The following is a 24931-nucleotide window of genomic DNA, read 5'->3' as shown; positions in this document are numbered from 1 at the left end:
GCATGGGGAGTGTCAGAGAAGGTCTAAGTCATGGAGTGGGGACAAGGAAAGAAGAAAGCAGCAGAGTCCAGCAGGACTGTAGCCCATGTAGGGGTAAAGAGGCTTGTCACCCGGATGGGGGATGGAGGCTTGTAACTGGGGCCAGAAGAGGTTCAGCAGGAGGCAGTTTGGAAAGGTGGAGCCAGTTTGTCTCCACTTACTCCCTGGAGCCAGTGGCACAGAGGGCCAGGTGAGCCCAGCAACCAGAGGCAGGTGCAGGTGGGTGGGAGGAGTGGGTTTTCCAAGCTGAATGGACCAGCAGGGAATGGCCTGGCCAAGTGCCAAGCAAGATGCTGTCCTGGAAAATGGGAAAGCCCATGCGCTGCCAGCCTCACAGGAGAGAGCAGAGAGCACCCGTGGCTTGGAATCAGACCTGCCACAGCCTCTCCAGCTGACTGGAGCTGTTAGACAAGGCCTCCTCAGGCCTTTCTAGGATGGCCCTGAGCAGTCGCAGGCGAGGCTTCCCCACCAGCTGAGGCTTCTTCCTCAGCCTCTGCCCTGAGCATCTTGACTACCCCAAGCCCCTTCCCCTTGGCATCCTGGGAGCCCTGCAGCCTGGGCCAGGCCAGGTCTGGCCACAGCCAGGGTGTGGGCCCCAAGCTGCTGGAGGAAGGGCAGGGCGGGGGCCAGGTGCAGGCAGCTGCAGAACAAGGGAGAAAGTGGATCCTGCCTGCCCACCCTGAGCGGGCCAAAGACAAAAGACACCCTTGGCATGTTTACTTTGGAACCTGAGGCTGCTGCTACTGGGGAGCAGGGAACTTCATCTGGAATCTGGTTTCAGCTGCTCCGCTGGTTGGCCCATAGCCTTCCCCAGCCAGGGATCCGAGGGTGTGGGTGCTTGGCTGGCAGAGGACCTAGGAATAAGACCCATTTGAGAGCCCAGGGCCCCATCATCCGTCCTCCAGGTCCTCCAGTTGTCTCTGGTTCCTGTCTGTCACCCAGACCTGGCCCTGGCCCCTGGTCCCTGCAGGTTACTGTGTCTCTCCTGCTGGGCCATGGCAGGACTCAGGGTGGAATTTGTCTGGCCCAAGGGCAGGGAAGGTGGGGTCCCCAGGCCAGGTTTCCTTCCATTAGAGCCTTCAAGTGTGTTCTCTGTCCCTGCCTACAAGTGACACAGAGCCCAGGGGAGTCTTAGCCACAGGCAGCCAGGAACAGGTGGAGCCCACCATGGGGAGAAGTTGGTGACAGCACCAGAGAATCCCAGAAGGACACTATGTCTCTTTGTCCTCCTTTTCTCACCTCACAGACAAGAAGGTGAGGGGTAGAGGAGGGGACCCTAGAGTCAGCAGCTGAGCAGAGACCAAGCCAGGGCCTGACCTTTCTCTTCCAGTTGAGTAAAGCAATCTCAGAATCAAGCAAAACTTACAGGGTTAAAATTGTATTGAGTACAGCTCTGAGAACACTTGAAAGTCAACTTGTGGTAGAGTAATGTATGTGCTTCTTTATTAATGTTTTAAATAACTTTGAGCAGCAGGTCTAAGTACTGTAATTTTGAAGTAGTGACAAGCATTAATAATATTCAGGATACCAGCAGCAACTTTTATGAGACAGGGAACTAGCTGCAATGCCTTTTGGTCACCAGTAATGTTAACCCCTCTGTTTTGTTGCCTACATTTGTAGATGAAGGAAATGCTACATTTGAGTGGGAGTTTGGAGAAGAACAGATACTATTCCCTGCCCAAATCCTTTTCCAGGCCTTCCAGGGGGCCTGTTAGAGCCTCTGAACTATACAGACAAAACTCATCCTTCTACCTAGTAGTCAAGAGAAAGTTTACCCTTGGAGAAGGAGGGAATGTCTGGCAGAGCACCTAAGAGTGAGGGGTGGATTAGAAACAATCTGTCTTTGTCTAAGTGCTGGTTTCCAAGTGTGTTCAGTTTCTAGAAATTCACCCACTTACACATTTATGTGCACCTATCTGCATGAATCATTTAATGCAACACAAATTACAAACACCTCTTTACTAGAACAGATGCACTTACAGGTGCAAGCCTGTATACACACACACACACACACACACACACACACACACACACACACATTTTGCTGGTGTGTCCCAGTGAGCCTCTGTACATCCACAGGCATACACGTGTCTCGAGAACCCTTACAGGCATATGGACACAGATGGATACAGTGAGACAGGGAGCACTATTTTTAGCAAATAATTCTGAGCTAAAGGGGTGGCTTCCCAATTTACAGAACTAGTGATCGCTCACAGTGGAGAAGGGCTGCCCTGCGAGGGGCTGCTGTCATCCAGGCTGGGTATTTTATTTTAGAGATTAAAAGAATAATGGCTTTATTTTTTTATAAGCTCATCATAACAAATTCAGGCAATCAAAAAAGTACAATGAAAGTTTCAAATTATCACCATCATCCCCCAGCTAGAACTACTGACATTTTTTAACCTGTTAGGATGTTTCTCTTTGCTCAAAGGGAGGTAGGTAGGAAAGCGCTTTTATAAAGTAGAGTGGAAACCTGCTCCTTCACCTGCTAATTTGATCAGAGACTCTCCTTTACCCTCAAGTTAATGAAACAAGAAAAAGATGTAGAGGATGGCTGGCTCTGAAAACACAGGCACTGGGACCTCTGTCCTCCACTTCCCTCCCTGCATCTGTGTTGCACTTCCGGGAACCCAAGGCACCCTCTGAGGTGGCGCTGTGTTCTGTGTGCCCACTCTTACCTGCCATGTGACCAGGTACCTACCTGTGCTCCCCGGTGCTCAGGGGGGCCCAAGTCCAGGCCTTTTGCTGGCTCTAGGCAGGGATGGGTGCAATAGCAGCACAGGGGACCTTTGGTGACATGTTTGGCAGGAATAAGATAAGGGCAAAGCCTTCGGTTGACAGGAAGAGATTCTGTCCTGGCAGAGATCACCAACAGGTGTCCACCATGCCCTCTTGAACTAGTGCCTGGCCTTTCCCGGGTTTGATGTGGTCATTAGCAGCACAGTCTCCCAGCTCAGTTGTCGCATCAGGAGCCCTGCTCACCACATCCTGTTTTGGTGCGGTAGTTGGGAATGCATTCTTCTGCCTCGCTGTCATAGGCACTGTGTTCACACCACTTTCTGGATCATTTGAGGCCACCAGGGGCCACATTCTACCAGTTTGATGTCACACACATATGCTGGCTGGATGTTCTGGCCAGTAGTGGTCATGGTTTTCCGGTTCTGCTGTCCCTTGGGATTGGGATTTATTTGTTCACAGGTGGGAGGAGGGGTGATAGGAGCCAGAGGTGTGTGTGTGGGTGCTTTGGAATCAGATTAGCTTGAGAGAATACCATACCCTGGGGATTCCTTTGAGATCCCCAGCAGAGACTGTGCTACAGCTGTGTGCATCAGGGTGTCCACATCTGGATGACAGCTCCAAAGTTGTTGGCCAGCTATTTCTGAACATCCACAGGGCTGTCCTGGGTCTCCTACAGCAAAGACAAGTGTCCCAGCAACTGACACCTCTATGTGAAATCTGCAAACCCCCTAACACACACACACACACACACACACACACACACACACACACACACACACAAAGGTACACCTGAGATACTGCTCAGGGATCTGCCCTGGAAAGGAGGGTAGGGCCTAGACCCTTCTGGTGCCCAGCTTCTCATCATTCACCACATCCTTCATTTTCTCAGGACCAGCTATGCCAGGGACCTAGAGTAGAAAAAGATGACAGGCTTCATCCTTGCCCTATGAGGCATCCTGCTGCAGCCCAGGGGTGTAGCCCTTGAGGAGTGCTAAGTGTGGACGGTCAACAGTGCATGTTTCCTTCTGTGTTGGATGAAGCAGGATGAAGGTGCTGCAGTGACAGTCACTGCTGCCTCCCTGCATTTGGGTGGCTTCGCCAGGGGGACTCACACAGGCTGGAGGGCTGTGGTTTTCCCCACCAGTGTCCACCGGGAGTGCCTGCACAGAGATAGGTGATCTAAGGTCCCCAGAACCTTTGCAAAAACTGCTGTCCCTTATATCAGCCCAGCCACACCTCACAGATGTGGCTGTCCTATCCTTGGGCCCTGGCTTCCTGTCAGACCTGCGCTCTGTGTCTTCTAGCTTCCCCCCAAGCACTGAGGACACCCTGTGCCCCAGAAGCAGGATGAGAAGATGGCAAACTTCCTCTTACCTCGGGGCACCAGCAGCTTCCGCAGGTTCACACGGGAGTCCCTGGCAGCCATTGAGAAGCGCATGGCGGAGAGACAAGCCCGAGGCTCGGCCACTTCACAGGAGAGCCGTGAGGGGCTACCCGAAGAGGAGGCTCCCCGGCCCCAGCTGGACCTGCAAGCCTCCAAAAAGCTACCAGATCTCTATGGCAATCCACCCCGAGAGCTCATTGGGGAGCCCCTGGAGGACCTGGACCCCTTCTACAGCACCCAAAAGGTGACTGTCGAGCACCCTTCCCACCCTTCTGTGTAGCTCCCTGTGCGGCTCCTGAGGGTCTGGCTGCCTTGAGCACTGTGTTTGGGGCAGGCCCTCCTGGGCTGTGGGGATGATTCATTGGTCATCTGTATTCCAGTCACTTTCATTTTAGGGTTCTGGAAAAAGGGACAGGAAGTATACAGCATGAGCTTGATGTTAGTAAGGAAAAAGGGTAGCCTCCTCTTTTGGAGACCTTTGCGAGTTACCTATGGTTGGATGGTCACCTCTGGAGGATGCCTGTCGTGTGTGTGTGTGTGTGTGTGTGTGTGTGTGTGTGTGTGTGTGTGAATTAGAGTTGCTTGGGCCCCAGGGAACAGCACATGACCCCTTCCACTAACTAGGCACAGCATATAACTCCCCCACCCCAGTAGCACCAAGATCTGGGTAGGCATTGGTTGTACCCACTGGAGCTACAGCAGCCCCCTGATTCTGTGGACCTACCCTGGGACCGTAGGGGCCACTGGGAACCATGAGGGTGAATGAGGGGTGGTAACTGCTAGGGCACTCTGCTGTTTTCTCCTCTTAAGAGTAAGGGACCTGAGCTTGCTCCTAAGCTTCTAGATGAACTTCCCACTGGGTCCAGTGACTCAGGTGAGGCTAAGGTCAGGGAGTGGGGTTCGAGTTTATAGGTGGGAAGGTAGGATTAGTTATGGTGGGTGGGCCTGGGTGAAAGTTGGAGAGGGAATTAAAGTTGGGGTGAAGGCCACAGCTGAATCAAGGTGTTATGATGAGAGGACAGGTGGCAGTTAGGTTGGAGGTGGCTGGGACAGGCAGGAGTCATAGCCAGAGGACCTGTCTAGGGTTGGGGTCAGGGCTGATCTGGTGTCACCTTAGAGGGGTCATAGGTCATCATCTATTCTCTCCCTAAATGTGAAGATGCTTGAACAGTGTGTGGCTCCAGGTGTGGTCACAGCCACTAACTTCCTGTCTCACTTGCGGATCCCTAACCACACCACCGGTAGCCCCTCAGGCTGGTGGAAACACCACAGCAGAACTTCTGGCTAGGTCTGTCTGATCACCTTACCTCTCCAGCCCAGATTAAATAGAAGCTTGGCCCCTCAGGTCGCTGGGAGGATGGGGAAGGCCTGCTGTCCTCCAGATGCTTCTGGCCTGGACCCCTTTGAGTGCCCAGGGCTCAGCCTGCAGCATTCATTCCCATGTCCTAATCAGCTGTGGACACAAGACCTCTTAGAAGCCCAGAGGGGGGTCCACCTTGGGCTGCCCCTGCTCCAAAGGCAGGTGCAGGGTTGTCTTCTCTGGGGGTGGGGTGACAACTCTGGATGGTCTGTCTTTTCCTCTACCCCTCTCCTTGCCCTGACGCTGCCCCCAGTGATGTCTTCACTTCAGAGGGTCCTGGAGGGAAGCTGCACTGGGTGGGGTGGTCAGCAGAGGGAGAAAGGGCCGGATGAGGAATCCCTGGGCTTCTTGGTCCCTGCTGTGATGACAGCTGGGAGAGGACCATGAAAGACCCCTGATTCTTGGCAGTGTATTTTTGAAACTAAATCTCAATCAGCATAACATTCCCTAAACCAGACCTCGGCATAGGCCAAGCAGTGAGGGTCCACTGTGCCCCTTCCCCACACTCTTCAGTGCTCCCCACTCCGCCACCATGCTTATGGCTCTGAGCCCACAGCTGTCCCCTAAAAGCTTCTCTCCACTTGGCTGAGGAGCTGCTGCCCAGGCCTGACCCCAGTCTCTGTTCACAGACCTTCATCGTACTGAACAAGGGCAAGACCATCTTCCGGTTCAGTGCCACCAATGCCTTGTACGTTCTCAGCCCCTTCCACCCTGTCCGCAGAGCAGCTGTGAAGATTTTGGTTCATTCATATCCTTTGCGGTTTCTCCCTGGCCTGCACACCTGCCCTGAAGGGCTCCAACTGTCCTGTCCTGGTGGGGCAAGGGCTGCAGCCTGACTGCTGGTTGAAAGCCTTGACCCTGCCTGGGCCTGGACCAGCTGCATCAGCACCTTCAGGTTAACAGGCCCCCAGAGGACTCGGGCCCATGACAGCTTGGGAACCCTCTCCTGATGGTCCAGGAGGAAAACATCCCAGAAGCCTCCCCTTCCCAGGCTCAAGGCAGCCCCACCCAGCACACCCCGAGGCCGCTGCCACCCGCCCATCCCCACACACACCATTTGTGAGGACCTTCAGACAGGTCGTGCAGGCTCAGCCAAAGAAAAGCCATTTCCCAATAAAGAGGCCTCCAGTTTATTCTCACGTGGGCATCTTTCGAGGGAGGCAACATTTGCTCTCGGACTAGGTGTTGACAAAATGTTTGCAGTTTCAGAGCAACTCAGAGAACTGTGGTTAGCATTAAATTATATAAACCACAGCCTAAAAAGCTGCTTCCAGTGGAGCGAGCCAGTGGAACAACGTAGGGAGATACGGGACTGTGCCAGCTTGCTGGGCTGGAGGAGCCCTAGCTCTGGCAGAACATCAGGTGGGTGACAGACCCTCCCCTCTGTCATCTAGACTTTAGAGAAGAGGCCCTGGGGATGGAGCCCTGGGGAAAGCTGGTGCAGACTGCAGAGGGGTTCACCCTTGACAGTGAGCACCATAGTGGCCACAGCCTGGCCTTGGCCCCGGGTGACCAGGGCAAGAGCACAAGTGCAAGCAGCTCTGCTCTCATCTGTGGGCTCTGCAGTGAGCCTTGCTGCCCAGCTGGTGGGCTGGCTGGACAGGGCTCCCCAAGGTTCTCTTCAATCCCCTGCTGTGAAAGGCTGTTCCCCTTTGGAATGCCACAATTCCCTCTGTGTCATAGGACAGCTACACAAATAGCTGTCATTCCTGCCAAAAGGTGATCACAGCCTGGCACAAAGAAAGAACACCCATTGACTGAGAGCTGGAGGAGGAGAGGTGCACTCCTGTGTTCCCTGAGCCTGTCTCCAGCTTCACTCCAAAGGCGGGGCCTCCCAGAAAGCATCCTCTAGATCTCATCTGGGACTTCTCCTGCAGGTATCTAACCAACCCAGCACTGTTTGGCTGCCACAGAAATCCCCAGGGATGCAGCAGTAATCCCAGGGCTCCTGCCCCACCACTAGGCAGGCTACAGGCAGATGAGTGAGAGACCGAGGAAGCAGGTAGACTAGGGAGGCAGTGGGGGTGCTGGAATACTCCACCAGACCTGAGGTTCTGCTGAGCAACAGCGCTGAGCTTGTAAGGAGCTGGTACTATCTATCAGGACTGGCCCTCAGGGCTCTGAACTGGCTGCCTCCCCCGGGGCAGCTGCTCAGGGGCAGTGCTCAGCACCTAGGAGACCTGTTCTGGGCTCCTTCCAGCTGCCTCAACGCTCCACTCACTGCCTAGAGATGGGAGCAAGTTGTTGACCCTCGACTGCGCCACCTAGTGGGAAGAAGGGACCAGGATTTGTGGGGTTTGAGAGTAGCCCCTAGTGCCCTCGAGCCTTGACATTGGATGTGGAGGTACATTTTCCAGGATTTTGTAGGAATGGCCGAGTTTTGGAGCCCACCTCAGAACCTGCACGTGAGCGAGGGCCTCATAGCCACACTGACCTTGGGCAGTTGTTTTTAAAAGTCAGCCTATGAGGGCCACCTTGGTGTCACATGGAAAGTTTCTTTAAAAGACTAATTCCTTGCCCTCTCAAGATTCAAATCACCAGTGTGAGGCTAAGAAATGACAAGCTCTCTACTCATGTCCCTTTCTTCAAATGGAGATATACTTCACATAGCCTACAACATACCACATCCAACTGCACTATTCAGTAACTTAATATATTTGTAAGATTATACATCCCTTCCCCTATCTTTCCATCACCCCCCAAAAGAGACCCATGTGCTTGTAACAGTCACAGTGCATTTCAAATGAATAGTCAGATCTTGTGTTTAGAACTGTGAACTTTGACTCTGTGTAAGCTTCTACATTCATTCAAGCATCTGCTAAGTCCCAAAATGTAAAGTAGGCTCTTTGAAAAGGGCAAAGACAAGTGGGATAGGAATGCCACCTGGTAAGAAAGTCTGCTCCCAGGTAGTGACCCAGGGGTCCGTGCTAACCACCCAGGACATTTTGCTGGGTTTTTTGCTGTGTGGTCATAGTACAGCCCTGGAAATTGCTGCAAACATACTTATGTGCATGTAGATTTATTTTTTCTTGTGCATTTCTGTTATACAACCCCGCAGAATGTTTTCCTGCCAGGATTAAATAAAAGAAACCAGCTGAACTCCAGATTCCACAGCGGTCACATTCAGAGAGCCCTCGCCTTCATGCAAGAAGCATTCGGCCTTCCTGGGTGCACAGGGCGTGCGCTCACAGAGCCCTCCCACAGCTCTGTGAGACTCAGATGGGCACTCACGTTGTGTGTGTCACATAAGCATGCTTATGTACATGCACGTGTTCGTTTAATAGCACAAAGTCATGAAAATACCCCCCTGCCGGGGTTGATTTCTTTCCCTTTAGAGTTTTTGGGTTCCCTGGCATCTGAAGACTGAACAGCCCAAGGTTCAGGCATGCCCCATGGCCCGGACAGGCAGTCCTTGCTAGCATTTTAATTTATGAGGCAGCAGTGGGTGATTGGAACAATGACACGGCAGGACTGAAGATGTCCCGCTGGGCTCAGGCCTGCAGAGCTGGCCTTTTGCTTTCTCCATATAGAGGACCAGCTTGATCATTGGCCTGAAATTAGCAGGGCGTCAAACAGGTGTGTCCTGGACAGGAGTTCAATTGACTCATCTGTCTGGTATTGGCCACATGCTGGGCTCAATGGGGGTCCTGGGGAATGCTTTAGGCAAAACCACATAGTCTAGGTAGGAGGCAATCTCATTCATGTGGGCACGCGCGTGTACACACACACACACACACACACACACACACACACACACACGCTCCCAATGGAGAATAATTGGAGCGGCTGCCTCACCTCATTGATCCCTCGCTAGTTTACTGCACCCTTGGACCAGGCTGTGGGCTTCTCCTCCACAGGTCATGACATCAGAGCCCTTCTCGGTTTGCCCAGCCAGGTCCACTGGCCCAAGGCAGCCAGTCCACAAAGCTGCTTTCTAGACAGCGGCTTTTCTCTAAGGAGTACTGTGAATGCTCGGCCCAGGGTGGGTAGAAGCCTGCTCCACAGCAGGGGTTTCAAAGGCCGTAGTCCTTGCTGCTTCACTGGGATCACTGGGGCTGCTGGCGGAGCCCTGGCCAGCCTGAGGTGCCATCTAATGCCTCCCGCCTGGTCTGACAGAGAAGGAAGTGTTTTCCTTCTCGTAACACCTGGTCATAGAGCACTTCAGGGTCAGGCCCTGCTGTCTCCCTGACTCCCACACTGGGCAAGCATTCACGTCCAGGCCAGGCTTGCTCTTGGAAATGGCCTGGGCTTCCTCAGGTATAGAGACATGACATTCCTGATGCTGCTGAAACAAGTGACCGCAAATTCTGTGGATTTAGAACAGCACACAATTCTCACAGAGTTGTAGAGCTCACTGGGCTCAGATCGAGGCGCCCACAGGGCCATGCTTCTTCTCAGAGGCTCTAGGGACAGGTCTGTTTGCTGGGCTTTTCCTCCCTGGGCTCACCATCCTCATTTCCTTGAGCCAGCAGAGGCCACTGCGTCTTCTCGAATCACAGGGTGCTGACCCGCCCACTCTTCCACAAAGGCACACACTGGGCCCACTTGGAGGATTCGGGATGCGCTGCTTATCTGAGGCTCTCCCTTCCGTCACATCTGTGAAGTCCCTCTGGTCATGGAAAGTGACATGTTCAGTTGCCAGAGCTTCAGAACTGGTCATCTTTAGGGGAATAATTATTTTACCTACTCCAGTGACCTTCAACTTGACCTCTTTGTGTCTCAACTTTCTGATCACTTAAAAATGGAAACAAAGTCCCCATCTCAAAGGGCTATTGAGTGAATCAGATTATTTAGTGGACACAGAGCCTGGCTTCTAGGAAGGGCTCAATAAATACACACTCTGAGCATCATTACTTGCATAGCTCGGGAATCATCTGGTACCTCATGACAAGTTTAGCAGTGGCCTCCTGGGGACAAATAAAGCCTGTTGGGGGAGGGGATGTGAAGTGTCTATCCAGGGAGGAAAGCTGTGGCAGCAGCCTGGGTGTGGGGACTATGTGTATGAGGGACAAGGGTCCTAATACTAGTATTGATCAGCCCCTGAAAGCCAGAGAGGGAAAATATCTGGACCATGGCAGAGGGTGGGGCAGATGCTCCCTGTAGGGAGGGAACCCAGCACCTGGAGAGGTGTCTTATGGCCAGGCTGTACCAAGGACTTTCTAGAGCCAAGGGTACCAGGGCTGAGGGGTTCTCTCGGCTAACCCAGATCCTGTTAGGGGATTCCCAAAGCCAGATCACCTCTTGCGGCACAAGGATGGTTGGAGAATGTATTATAAACTGGAGGCTGGGTTTGGAGGCTTCTTTTCAGATTTCCCAGAAGGACTGGAGGTGGGAAAGGTATGCACCTGGTTAAATTCCTTGGGAGGCCAACCCCGCTCCCCAGCCAGGGCAGCTGGGAGCAAGCAAGCACAGCCTGGCCTAGTCTTGGGTCAGACGGCACTAGCTTCCCCACCAGGCAAGCAGAGTTGTGCTGGGGAGGAGGAGGCAGCCTCTGGAGTTCAATTATTGCAGCTCCTCGGCTGCCTTTGGGAATCACCTTTGAGCAGCTGAGGACTGAGGCTGGGCACATGGGGCTGAGGCTGGGCATGGTGTTGGGAGTTGGGGCAGCCACAAGGTGTGGGAGGCACAGCCTCTCTGTTCAGTCTGGGAGGGGACCTGTGAGGGCAACACATGTCCCTGTTCAGGGCCAGGCCTCTCCATGCCCCTCCCTCCTCTGGCGGTCTCACAGAGATGAGGGAGGGGTGGAGGAGACCATTCGGAGCTGTGTCCAGCTTGCTCAAGGTTAGATAAGCCTGAGCTAGTGCAGTTCAGGGCTGAGGGCTTACAGGGATGCCCAAGATACAGTCTGGCTTTTAAAGAACACCCCTTCTGACAGAGACAGGTGGTCTTGGGCATTCAGTGAGCAGCAGTACTGGATGCCGTGGGGGTGCTGATGCCAACATAGCCAAAGAGTTACGTGGCCTTCTGGAAGCCAGGGGCTTCTCACTGAGGGAGCTCTTGACGGTGTTCCTGCTTGAAGCCCCTCTTACTGACTTGGAAGCTCTGGCCTGGCAGTATTGTCCCCAGGCCCAGGACCCTGTGGTGGTAGCCTGGCTGGTCCCGTGCATGTCTTCCTTGACCCTGCACCACGCTCTTCAGCATGCTCATCATGTGCACCATCCTGACCAACTGTGTGTTCATGGCCCAGCATGACCCTCCGCCCTGGACCAAATATGTTGAGTAAGTATCTTTGGGGCCCCTCACTCTGTTTTCCATCCCACACCGCAACCCCTAAAGCCACCCAGAAGGCTGTGGTCTTGCCTTTGCCCTCGTTTACCTTTCTTAGTCATGCCAAGTACTAGCTTTAAGTTGTGCCCTCAATGGAAGACCTGATTGGCAGGCACAGTAGGGACTTTCTCCTGGTTGTCACCATAGCACTGGAAAAGGCTCTGAAATAATAATGGTAATTTATTGAGCACTTGGTGCATGCCAGACACTGTCATAGAACAATAAGCACAGCCTCATTTAGCCCTCTGGCAACCCAACAGAGTCGGCACCTGCACTGTCCCTACTGGACAGATGAGCACACTGAGAACTGGAGCAGCCCTGGTGTGCTGTCCTTTAGGTAGATGCTATGAGCATAGGAGAAGCCCAGGGTTGTCCCCATGTCACTACTGCATTCTGCTGCCTTCCCCCCCCCCCAAGTCCTGCTGCCCATAAGCATTTGCACAGTTTTAGAAAATGATTAAAGTGCCTCTCCTGCAGGGTCTAAGCAGACTTGAGAGGCCCTTGCTGGCCTGGGCTCCTGGAGAGACAACAGAATGTCCAGCAGCCTATTGTATAGAAGTAACTTTCCAGCTTGCCCTGCACATTCAAATAACACTGGTGGTGTGTATACGCGACTGTCTGGCGCTTTCAAGACTGGGATGTGGTCCTATCAACTGCCAGCCCTGTTAGGCAGACCCAGTATCCAATATTTTTGATTCCTTGGGCTGCTCCCAGCAGGACAGCCCCCAGCCAGCCTCATGCATTAGAACCACCACCCTGCAGGCTGGGCAGCTGAACTACCTACCCTGTAGGCAGGTAAGGGAACCCTAGCCTCCATGCCTGCCTGGAGTGCCCGATGCCTGGGGAAGGAGCAGGGACTCTCTTTCTATGGGACTCAGTGACTCAGAACCAGTGGCCCATGCACAGGCACATGGACCCCAGGGCTGGGGGAAGAGATAGGTAGGAGTCTTCTCACCTACCCAAGCAAGAGAAATGGAGAGGTCACTGGACACATGGCAGGCTCACAGTTTAACAAATGGGAGACTAGACCATGGAGCCACGTATTTGGGAGAGAGCTATAGCCCCCGACTCCAGCTCTGCTGTGGGCCACTGCAGAGAGCTGGTGTGATAGCCCTTTGGTGTGGGAGCTGCAGGGGCCTCGCACATGTGAGGAGCCAGGTAAGCTCCATGCCAACCCCACCGACCTCTCCTCCCCAGGTACACCTTCACTGCCATTTACACCTTTGAGTCTCTGGTCAAGATTCTGGCTCGAGGCTTCTGCCTGCACGCATTCACCTTCCTCCGGGACCCATGGAACTGGTTGGACTTCAGTGTGATCGTCATGGCGTAAGTGTGTTGCTCACTGCATCGTGTTCTACATGGCTGTGCCATGCCAGGCCACACTGGGGGGCTTGCTCCCCAGTCTCAGCCTTGGCTTCCCTGCTGTAGTCACCTCTGCATCCAGGCTGCGGAGCACCCACCCTGCTGCTGTGGCCAAAGGAAGACCAAAGGGAGGCCCTGATGGGGAGAGGCAGGTGCATGTAGCTCACATGGCCACCAGTGATCAGGCCCCCTGGTTCATCTGGGCCCATGGAAGCCCTGTGCTCAAGGGACATCATTAAGATTCTGCTTTAGCATCTTGTGAGCTTCCTGCCAAGAGAAATGAATATTACAGCCCCCAATACCTGGCCTACAGGGGGGCAGTGACCTGGATTCCAAGGTGATTGGGAAAGAAATTGCAGTAAAGGAGCCTGGAAGTGTTCAGGCACCCCCAGAAGCTTGAGCCGGGTAGACTAGAGCATCTGCTCTCCGCCTCCAGAGGCCCTGTATTTGGCACATTGTAAGGCGCCTGTCCTCCACCCAATCCAGTGAATCTTCCCATCAGTGAGGGGCTGGTGGGAAGTGGGTACTTGGCCCCATTTTACTGCCAAAAATCTGATGCCAGGGGTGTGCAAGGAAACCATCGGAAAGTGAATGAACAGGTGTGCATCGGCCCAGCTGAGGCATCGCTCCCTGACCAAGAGCCCTGTTGCAGAGGGGCTGTGTTGAAGAGGTGCACAGCCCCATGTGTCAGAGATCAGATGCTGGGCTCCAGTGAACAGGGTGGGCCTGTCATGCACTAGTTCTGAGGAGGGACTCAGCTTAGCTCCCACTTTCTAAGGGTCTTGAAATCAACACATCCACTTGTTCACTGCAGTCTTTATTAAACCCCAGATGTGAGCAGTCCAGAGTTCAGCCACACTGTGGGGAGAGAAGCTAAATCAGGGAAGCTGGACTCTGCCAGTGAGGTGCCATCAGACCAGGTGGAGAGCCGGGTGGTTAGAAAATGCATCAGAACCTCTTTCTACATGTGCTGTTTGTGGCTTACTCCAGCCCTCTACTTTACAGGTGGGAAAAATGAGGATCAAGAACACAAGAGTGCTTTCCCAAAAGCCAGTGTAGACTGTAGGTAGCGCTGGGTGAAGCTCAGAGAGCATGGAAAGAAGGTTGGCAGGTAAAGTCGCAAAGTGGTGAGATGAGAGACAGATCATGTTCTTGCCGTAGGTTATGGTAAGAACCTGGTGTGATGGGAGCCATGGGGGAAGCTGGCAGGCAGAACTGTAGAGGCCTCCGCACTGCTGAGAGGAGGGCAGGTGCTGGCACAGACAGCAGCAGGCAGGCTATTTTGGTAACTAGGAGAAAGGACAGCAGCTAGAACCAGGGTCCAAGTGGAAAAGGAGCATCCTGGTCCAGCTAGATGTATTTTGTAGGTAGGGCTGCTGGTTAGCATTTGATGAAATGGGCAACTGTAGAGTGGCACTGGCTGTGGGCTGAAGGGAGTCAGAGGTCTGCTTTGGAAAGTGTTGGGCTTGGAAGGGTCCAGGGTGAGCTACTGAGAGGACAGCTCGATATCCCAGTCTTGAAGGAAGAAGTCCAAGGTAGAGGTTCAACCAGAAGGCATGAGAGCACAGATCGTATCTAGAACCAGGAGACCAGGTGAGATCACATAGGAGTACATGTGGCCAGGGACACCCCAGCATCTCAAGGCAGGAAAGAGGAGGAGGACTGAACAAAGGAGACTGGTGAGAACTGGCCAGTGATGGGCAGTAGGGGAAGCTAGTATCTGAAAAACCAGTCGAGGAGTGATTTTACTTGCAACACACCAGGAAGAGGTTAAGAAAGGTAAAGACTAATGATGGACTGTTGGATTGGAGAAGGTCATTATTACTTTGACAAGAGAAGGTTGGCAGGGGGTATAAAAGTGTACACATCTATTTTTATGGGGTTGCTGCAAAACAGGACTGAAAATGGCACCGTAGCCAGAAACAAATATGGATTAAGGGGAGGCATACAAGGAGGCTGGTGCAGAGTGCGGTGGAGAGGGGACTCTGAAGATGTAGACAAGCAGGAATGGGGGAGGGGAGCAGGAATAAGCTCCAGCCTTCTAAAGGCCTGGAAACCCAGTGCCAAGGAGGTGAGCCGACCTTCGGCACAGGGAGGACAGAATTTCCGGTGGAGATGGAGGTAGAGTGGTAGGGTTGATGATGAGAGAAGAATTTCTCTTCTGATTGCTCCTATTTTCTCTGTAAAATAAAAAGCAAGATCATCAGTAAGACAGAGTGGGGAGGCATGTCTGAAGTTTAAGGGGGAAGTGTTGGGCTGGAAATTGCACTGACTTGGGAGTGGAGTACAGTTGCCAGGCTGAGCTTCAGCTAAGGAGTGTCCCTGACCTGGGGGCCCAAAGTGAAGCACAGGGTCCTGAGGGCTAGACGGCACAGAACCAAGGCGGGTTTGGGCAGGAGAGGGGAAAGCACCTGCCTGAGCCTTTCCTACCTCCCCATCCTGGTGCTGCAGCAAGAACAAGAAATTTTCATAAGCCAAACTGTGACTGAGCTCAGCCCGGCCTAAAGGAGATGCTCTGTGTGATCTCAGTCCTTAGCAAGTCCTCCAGCCCTGCCTGTCTCCTGGGAGAATCCCGGTTTCATTCCCAGTGGGATCCCACAGGGAACCACTTCTGCTCGGAAGCACAAGGCAGGTGTGCCTTCCTCACCAATTCTATTTGCTTCTTCTCTATGTCAGAACCAGGCGTGACAAAGCAGAACAGGACCTCGGTGGCTCAGATAATCATCACGTTTCCAAGTATCTCACAGAAATAGCACAATCATTTTCCGTAGGGCTGCACGAACCCGCTGGAATGTCAGCTTTTATGTGCTTGGTGGACCAACCCTGCAGCTCTAACTGGCAGTGATTCTGCCTTATGAAAGCCAGTTAATTACTGCCTCCAAAATGTCTTTCACTTTAGATGAAATGGCTCAATAATATGGGGCTTCTAGGATGATCAGAAGGGTCTTGGATAGCAGAAAAATTCAACTCAGTGAAATTCCCCACCTACCCTCCATTGTACAGATGGAGAGACTGAGGCTCAAAGAGTCACAGCCACATGCCCAACATTGTAAAATGCATCAGCAGCAATCCTGGGGCTAAAACCAGGGGACTTAATTTGTAGCCATGGTCTGGATGGGAGAGATATCCCAAATCTGATGTTCCTGACTAGGTTTTGGCCTGATGCCCCACCCTACCAATTTGAAGATTGTGGCAGGAGTTCCCTGGTGCCTGCCAAGCTCAGTTTGCAGCCCTTGAGCTGGACCTCTTCCTGAGCTCCCCCACCCCAATCTGGGCATTACCTGCTAGTTAGCACAGCCTCCCACCTTCTGGGGTTGTTATGGAAACCAAGCCTGGAGGGGAAGTAGGGAGGGCTGAGAGGAGGGGTGGCAGTCACCACCACAGCTAACAATGTGGGCTTCACCATTAAAAATGAGGGTAAAGGAGGAAGAAGGCCAGCATCCTTCCTTCTGCATGCTTCTTTGGTCTCCAGAAAGGCTTCCCCGCCCCATGCTGGGCCAGTGTGACCTGGTGTGCTTCTTACCCACTACCCTCTGACAGGGCCAGTGGTCCCATTCCAGCTACCTGCCTCTGGCCAGCTGCTTGTTCATAGCAAAACAGTGGGCTGGCTTGGAGGAGCATTTTGCAGCCTGAGGCTGGCCCTGTGTTATACAGAGCATTGCTTCTGTCCCCTCACATTCAGAGTTCCCAAGAGTGGCTCCAGAGTGGGGCAAGGGTCTCAACCAGAGGCACAGCCAGATGCCAAGTCCTGGGCCGAGTGACACAAGCAGCGACCCCACCTGTCCCAGACCCAGCCCTAGTTCCTCCTTTGAAAACTTCCTACAAGCCATAATTGCTCTCCATACAAGCATAAGCACCTGCACTTGCTCTGTTCCTAGTTACTTGTTCGGGCTCCAGGCCTGCTAGGATTGCAGATGAATCCTCCCTACTTGGTCACTAGTTCACCCTTGTCAGCTGAATATCCTGGCTTCTCTGTGCCCACATGACCTACTGAGGAAGAGGACCCTGAAGGTGGGGCAGGAAAGGATAGGCAGTCTTCACTGGAGACACAGGGAACAGACCAGGTATGTTAGGGGCAGGAGGAGAGAAGTGTAGGTAGTTGGTTTCTTCTCTGACCAGCAGGGTGCTACTTTCTGATTGCAGGGACAACCTTGAATCCAGTGTCCTGAGGGCAGGTGTTATCCCAGGCCACACCTAGACCAGCAGCCAGGAAACGACCCAGTGCCTAAAATGGGCTAGAACTGTAGCTGCTATGGCTTCCTTCCAACATGGCAGCATTCCAGCTCATCCACATAGTCCCGTGGCAGCCCCCTGTCTGGATGGAAATGTGGGGCCAAGGCCTGTGGCTTTAAACTACCAGGCAAATGGAATTGCTATCAAAAGTTGAGAAGGAGCTTGTATCAAATTAACAGAAACATATGGGCCAGAACAAGGGAAATAAATGACTTCTGCTGGTCAAGATTTTGCAAGCTGAAGTGAGTCCAAGGAGTAGATTAGAAACCACAGAAGAGAAAGAGTCTGGTGTAGCGGTGTAGCTGGGAGACATCTGCCTCCTGCCCATCTCTGCAGGGCTGTGTGAGTAAGGAAGAGAACAGGCTCACACATTACCCTGGGACAGATGGGCTCATAGGTGGAGGAGAACACTGGTGTCAGATCTGGGCCAGGCTGGACCTGCTGACCCTGGAACACTGAATCCCTTTGACAGCCCAAAGAGAAATTCAGAAGCTCTGAGCAGAGCAGAGGGGACTAGAGGTCTAGGCACTTGGCAGAGCGAGTGTGGCTGCCCTCTCTTCCCCCTCTTGATACTTGCCTGGCTCTGCAGGGCAGGCTTTGTAGCCTGACATCACTCAGACACCTGGGTCAGACACCCTTGGTTCAACACCAGACATCCTGCGTTTGTCATCCTTTGTTAACATTGAATATCTTCAGCTAAATGTCAGACACCTTGGATGTGAAGTCTTTAGTTAAATATCACAGGTCATTAGCCACTGCCCCAGTGGCCTCAGTCACACACTATCTGTCCACCTCTCACGCTTCCTTGTGGTCATGTGGCCTGTCTACTGTGTGACCTTACATTCTATATGGCTGGGTCCCTGACCAACAGAGACCAGTGCCTCCTGTGCCTGTGAAGGCCAGAGATGGACAAGCACCCAGGTTCTAGATGGGAGCCTCACAGCCACTCACCCCTGACAAGCATCCCTCAGACCTGTGTGGGACAGACCCCAAGAAGAGCTGTTCTCTCTTGAAGTCACTGTGTCCCTAAAGGACACCAGGACCCACAGATAAGTCTGGGCTTGTCAGCAAGAGGACTCTTACTCTGCTTCTTTCTCTCAGGTTGGCATTGCCTATGAGCAGTTGAGGAACAGGTGTGAGGGTCACCGCCCCCCTTTTATTTTTAAATGCTTGTATTTTGGGGACTGTGTTTTTTCCATTGACTACTCATGCCACCTCCAGTCTGTGACTTCAGGGTCGCCTGACCCTCCTCTATGAAGAGATTTGTGGTTGGGAGGAACAAATGGGTTACTATGGTGGGCTCAGCTGGGGTTTCAGGTTCCCCTAGTAGCCTCAGGAAGAAGTCCTCCATAGCAGATGTTGGCAGCTGTACCTCGGCAATCTTCTGAGCCCACATGACCTCACTAGGAAAAGACCACAGAAGAGGCAGAGGCAAGCTAGCGTGAGAAAACAGCTCGCTTCCAACTCCACCTCCTGGAAAAGAGTTCCCATGTTCACTCTGATTTGTCCCAAGCTACAGACCTTGTTGCATGGCTTTGTGTCTCACAGACCTAGAGAAGGCAGCAGAGTAGTTGTCTCCTAGTGCTGGTTGTTCATGGGATGATAACAGAGAGAGGCATTTGGAGATTTGCGGTGTGAGTGTACTCAAGGCAGCCATGCTGAGATCCTAGGTCAGCAGAAGCTCAGTCAGGAAGAAAGCCCCCGGAAGGGTCTAAGTGTTCCACAGCCCACTGTGGTCAGGGAGAAGGGAGAGGGTTGGCTGGGGAGGGCAGACTGAGGTTCTACTTTGTAATTCCCAATAACTGTGGTTTGATTCTGCAGGTATGTATCAGAAAATATAAAACTAGGCAATTTGTCGGCTCTTCGAACTTTCAGAGTCCTGAGAGCTCTAAAAACTATTTCAGTTATCCCAGGTAAGATGTCCAGGTTTGCTTCTCAGATCTCAGCTACAAGTGACTCTCTCTCTGTCTCCCCCTCTCCTGACCTTGTGTCTCCTATTGGCGTCTTGTCACTGTCTTGTGTGTAAATTTCCCTTGTTACAGATATACAACTGAATTTGTGGACCTGGGCAATGTCTCAGCCTTACGCACCTTCCGAGTCCTCCGGGCCCTGAAAACTATATCAGTCATTTCAGGTGAAAATCAGGTTAAACGCCAAGGCTGGAGGGCCATGCCTGGGCCTTTCCAGCCACCTGGGAGCCAAGGCTACCCCCAGGAAGCCCTCTGAATGTGCCTGTCATCAGAATACCTTTCCCAGAGCTCGAGGTGGTAGGTGCTTCTGCCCCCAGAGCCTCAGAATGGGCTTCAGGCTGCCCACCCAGCCAGGCCTGCTCTCAGACACTAGTGGGCACAGAGCACCCATAAAAAGGCTTGCGTTGAACCCAAATTCTTCCCAAAATAGTGAATTTCTTTTGCAGCTAGACACAGCTGCTTGCATAGTTAAAAGTTTGGACGTGTGCTGCTTTAGCCTGAGTGACATCCTTTAGTCAGGAAACAAAAAAAGACCAAATTTGAGGGAACCCACAGACACTGAGATCCAAAAAGGAAACTCCAGCACAGTTATTTTCTGACTAAGTGCCCCATGCCAGCCTTGTGCCCCTCAGGTGAACTGGGTACTGCAGAACCTCAGCCCCCTTCTGCAGAATGGAGCGTACTCTGTGGACAGGCATCATTGGGCCTTGGTGTCTAACAGCCCTCGCTGCATGGTGCGGTAGAGGTTTAGCGACCCATGCATGGTAGCCTCAGGAAGAAATCCTCCTTGACAGATGTTGGCAGCTATCCCTGTGCAATCTTCTGAGCCCGTGTGGCTGTGCTCCACTCATCCATCCAGGAAAGCTCTCAAAAGATTCACAAAGACCTCAGAGCCCTGTTGTGTGATGTACTGGGTCTCAAGTCAAGAGCCACCCAGCACATTTACCACATAGCGCCAGCCAGTCTCCGCAGACTGAAGTGATCCAAAGCCTGAGGTCCCCTATTCTGAGGAACTTGCTCTGGAGGGACAGTGCCCACCAGCTTCTTCTCGAAATGAGTCACACTTGGAACTGGGGAGGTTAAGTCAGCTAGAGACAGATTTCAGGGAGGTGTCAGGGCCAGGGGAAGGGCTCGCTAAACCCAGTGATCGATCTGCTCCTGCTTTCGGAAGCTAGTGGTTCCCAGGACCATGCCCTGTGCTTACCGTCACCACTCTTGGGGAGTCAGGAATCTTTGACTGGGTTACTTATTTTTTATTTTTGGGGGGGAGCGCAGGGGGATTAGTTATTTTTTAGTTGGAGCCCATCAGGGTGCTCCTCCTGGCCTGTGCACCCATGAGGCCACTTCCCCTCAGCTCCTCCTGAGTGACCCAGACCCCTGTGAAGAGGGCCAGAGTACAATCAGACTTCAGCCACTCCCTTGAAGCCACTGCCCTTCAACAGGTGTCACTTGGCCTTGTTGAGAAGCCTCACAGTGTATCCTCCAGGGTCCAAAGGACAGCCTCGCAAGCACACCCCCCACCCCAAGAGATAGACACACTGACCACAGAAGTTACAAAAAGGCACATTCTGTTCTCCACAAGACACAGGATGGGCAGCATCCCTGAGGCGTGCCCCAGAGGTCCCAGAGCTTCTCCACTACAGCACATCACACCAGCAGCAACCACCCCCTCTATGCCCAGACACCTGGAAGGCCTACCCACAGCCCCAGCAGTCGCCAACATCTGCCAGGATGATTTCCACCAGGTGCTGAGTGTCTGAGCCCTGGGCAGCAGCAGCGGTTGTGACGCAGTGAGGAGCCCATCCTCTCCCTGTCCTGAATCTGCCCATCGCTGCCTCCCAGTTTCTGCACTGCCATCACAGTAGCCACAGGTGCTCCTAACATATTAGCTGGCTGGACAATGGATGGACAGAGCTTAATCTGAGATCTAGATGCTTGGGGGATGGGTGAAGCCCTGCTTCTGGCAGAGGAGCCCCTCACTCCTGCTGCTTGGGTGCTCTGCTCGCATTTGTCCTAGGACAGCAGCTAAGAGTCGTACTGGATGTGTCCACGTGTGCTTTTCTGTCACCCTGCTGTGGGGTGCTGGCTTCCGCTGGGAGCTGGGTCATGCAACTAACCGTTCACAGCTTTGGAGAGGGGAAGGGTGGGAGGGTCCCTGAGAGAGAAAACAAATGATGTACAGGTGCACCCCTTCCCTGCCCAGGGCCTAAGCTAGAACAACCCCTTAAGACATCGCCCACCACAGCCCTACCACACTCTCCCTCAGGTCCTCAGCACACAGCCTGAGCCCAACCCCAGACCCTGGGTCCCTTAGTTTCCTCCAAATACTCAAAATTCTCATGCCACCAAAGAGAGCTTCCCCGACCACTGAGTCAGGAGATCCTGCTGCCAGGAAGATCTGGTCTCTGCCATGGCAGGATCAAGACTGAAGCCCCTGCACTAACCTGGAGTAGACCTGAGCCTCGGTCTCCTTTCCCATGGGCTACGTTGAAAAGCTGGCACCAGCCAGATGGGGCCAGCTTTGAGTGTGTTTCCTCAATAAAACAGCACTCTCTGTACCATTTCTGCATTTGGCTGGTGGCAAGTAAAGAGGACCAGAGCTTTCAGAAATGCCAAGCCAGGCTGGCCTAGGCATCAGGACAACCTGAGGAAAGAGGCCGAGAAGGCCAAAGAAGCCTCCATCACTGTGGTCCCATCTCATGGTTGCCCTTGCAGGCCCCACCCAGCTCAGCACAGGACCTCAGGGAGACCTGGTGGTGACTTTAGGTGACCCATGAGAGCATGCCCCCAGGAGACTGTGGGTGACCTCATGCCCCCTCTTGCCTTTGCCAGGCCTGAAGACCATCGTGGGGGCCTTGATCCAGTCTGTGAAGAAGCTGGCTGACGTGATGGTTCTCACCGTCTTCTGCCTCAGTGTCTTTGCGCTTATTGGCCTGCAGCTCTTCATGGGCAACCTGAGGCACAAGTGTGTGCGCAACTTCACGATGCTCAGTGACACCAATGGCTCTGTGGAGGCCGAAGGCCTGGTCTGGAAGTCATTGGACCACTACCTCAATGATTCAGGTGCAGACCCACTCTGTAGCTATAAGACCATTGGGGCTGGACATTGTCCTCCAGACCTCTGGGGCTGCCCCTGTTTAGGCTACAGCTGTGTGTCAGGCATCTGAGAGTCAGCTAGAGGACTGGGCCAGGTAGAGATGCCATGTGTGAAGGACAGGAAGAATGAGGTTAGATGGCTGGGGCAGTGTTCACAGGTAGGCCAAGAGTGCTGGTCCAGGGAAGAAATCAGGCCACCTGCAGGGGAGCATCACACAGTGAAAGGGCATGATGCAGCGCTGGGGTCCCTGGGGAGGCTGCAGAACAGTGTCCCCCCTTTTGGCCTGGTGGTTTCCTGGTTGGCATCAGTGTTCTTTCCAAGATGCTCATTCCATGCATGTGTGCCCCAGAACCATGGGGGAGAGGTTGGACCCACTCTGGCTATGCAGCATGTGAGCCCTGCACCTCACTGAGAGGCTCACACCTGCATTCTTCAGGCTAGTGCCCACCACCTCTCTTGGGTAGCATCATCCTCCTAGATGGAAGGCAGACAGAGGGGCAAGGCTAGCCACCAGGCCATGAGGCACTAGGGCCGTTCTGAGGTCAGCACACTGTGGACACTGGCACACTGCTCAGCACAACAGGAGCAGACAGAAGATCAGTGAGAGAGCATGCTTGTGATTCCGCTGTGGCCTCATAGCAGTGGCTGTACAACTTCACTGAACTCCAGAGCTACTTAGAGGGCCCCAGAGACAGACTGCCAGGGTCAGGCCCAGTTCCTACATCTGCAGGTCTGGCTGGCACTCAGGAAGCAGTTGGTTGAGGGGCCATGGTCTGAGACTTGCTGCTAAGACAAAGGGAGGTGATGGTTAAGGATGGCGACTGGCAGTGGCCCCAGAGAGGAAAGGACAGAGCAGGTATCCCACATCTCACCTGGCCCAGCCCTAGCCCTGTATAAACAGAGCAGTGTTGCCATGGTAATTGTGACAGGCATCTCCTGTACCATTTTATGTAATAAGAGTGAATCTAGAGCTGGGCAGTAAGACCTCCAAGGCCATGCAGTGACTCAGCAGCCAAGCTAGAACGCTGTCCAGACCCTTGCTGCCTGGCTGGGCTTTCCTCTTGGCCTTGCCTGGTCCCATGTGGCTCAGGGCAGGGTGTGGAAGCTCCCTGTAGGGACAGGTGAGGCCCCTGTCCAGGGCTTCTTGTGTGTTCTGAGAGCATGAGGGACGCCAGCAGCAGAATGGCTGTGGAGGCGTAGAAGGGAGCCCAGGGAAGCCGCCAGAGTGGCAGAGGCCTACCTCAACAGCAGGTGGGGGTCAGAGCAGTTGGCTAGGAAAAGAAGCAACCACCTACAATCCTCACCAAGGCCCTGTTTGTGGGCTGGGAACCCTAGGAAGCAGGGCCACATTCCCTTCCCTGAAGGATCACTGTTTCTCTTACAGCTAATTACCTGCTCAAGAATGGCACCTCCGATGTGCTGCTGTGCGGGAACAGCTCGGATGCTGGGTAGGTGGCATGCACCACCTGGGACACTGCTGCCAGCCATCCCAGCTGCTTTCCCAGATGACTGTACTTTCTCTTTATGGCCCAGCCCTAGGGACACCGAGTCCCCCTATCTTTCTTCCTGCCAGCACCTTGGCAGCTCCCCTACTCCACAGCAGACATAGTGGTTAAAAAAAGGGGGGGATTAGGGGGGCAGTCAGAGAAGGATCAGCAGGGAGCGCCCGCAGAGCCCTGAAGACAGGTTGGAACTTGGCCTCAGGCAGGGTGCCCTATGGGCCCCCATTGGCACCACTCTATTCTGTAGTGGCATCTCCCCAGGGCCACACCCTTCCATGTGAACCTTTGCCCCCTCCATCAGCCTCCAGACTCTTCTCAGGCCAAGCAGGAAGGACCTGCAGCCTAACAGTGGTCCTTGAACTGCCTGGTCTCTGTGTATAGTTTCCAGGGCTCTGTGCAGGGTGAGTGTGCTATTCAGCAGAGGGACTTGGGCTCACCCGTGGGCGGGGATGCTGTGGAGCTCTCTTTGAACATCGGGGTACAAAGTTCCAGAGCTCATTGCTAAAGAGACTGGCTGAAAGGTCTTAGGGCATTAGCAAGACACAGAAGCCCCTCAACCACATCCTCCCACTTGTCAGGCGCCCCCTCGCACATACCTCCAGCTCCACAAGTGACAGCTCTGCCCCACCAACACAGGGCTCCATGTGGAGATGCAGACAGGCCCACTCTCCAGACACCGCTAAGCCCAGCCTTCACTGGCAGGATCACCCCCTCCACCCATGGCCCCGCAGCTCCCTATGAGGTACACAGGCAGAGGAAGGAGCATGGGCCAGCTCTGTGGACTTCCTGTCTGTGGGGTGAAACAACTCAGGCAGTGGCCAGGTATGTTTTGGATACAAGCCTTGTAGGCTATAAGTAGGGAGAGAAAGGAAGAAGATAGAGTCTTGAATGGTAGCCGTAGCATATACTCCAGGTCTCAGCCATGGGGCCTATGCTCAGGCTTCCCGGGGAGATAAGCCAGGCCCAGTGAGGTCCCAA

At 53.5% G+C, this 24931-nt stretch overlaps 1 protein-coding gene across 9 annotated transcripts in view; it reads left to right on the top strand.

Annotated features, from left to right (window-relative positions):
• Scn5a (sodium voltage-gated channel alpha subunit 5) overlaps window positions 1-24931 on the top strand; it is a 94143-nt gene that overhangs the window by 11362 nt on the left and 57850 nt on the right. For 5 of the 9 annotated variants that reach the window (XM_023702228.1, XM_023702227.1, XM_004642155.2 and 2 more), the window contains exons 2-8: window positions 4083-4406; window positions 6152-6270; window positions 11652-11741; window positions 12987-13115; window positions 19427-19518; window positions 22187-22417; window positions 23836-23899. In XM_023702228.1, coding sequence (XP_023557996.1) covers window positions 4134-4406; window positions 6152-6270; window positions 11652-11741; window positions 12987-13115; window positions 19427-19518; window positions 22187-22417; window positions 23836-23899 — 998 coding nt within the window. In that variant the 5' untranslated portion in view covers window positions 4083-4133. Of the gene's footprint in view, window positions 1-4082; window positions 4407-6151; window positions 6271-11651; window positions 11742-12986; window positions 13116-19205; window positions 19298-19426; window positions 19519-20940; window positions 21145-22186; window positions 22418-23835; window positions 23900-24931 lie in introns of those variants that run through there. The other 4 variants (XM_004642154.2, XM_004642159.2, XM_023702226.1 and 1 more) reach the window with 2 other exon arrangements.

The sequence above is a fragment of the Octodon degus genome, unplaced genomic scaffold (genome assembly GCF_000260255.1).
Source record: "Octodon degus isolate 3935 unplaced genomic scaffold, OctDeg1.0 scaffold00147, whole genome shotgun sequence".
NCBI classification, from domain to species: domain Eukaryota; kingdom Metazoa; phylum Chordata; class Mammalia; order Rodentia; family Octodontidae; genus Octodon; species Octodon degus.
This window is presented reverse-complemented; position numbering and strand designations above follow the sequence as displayed.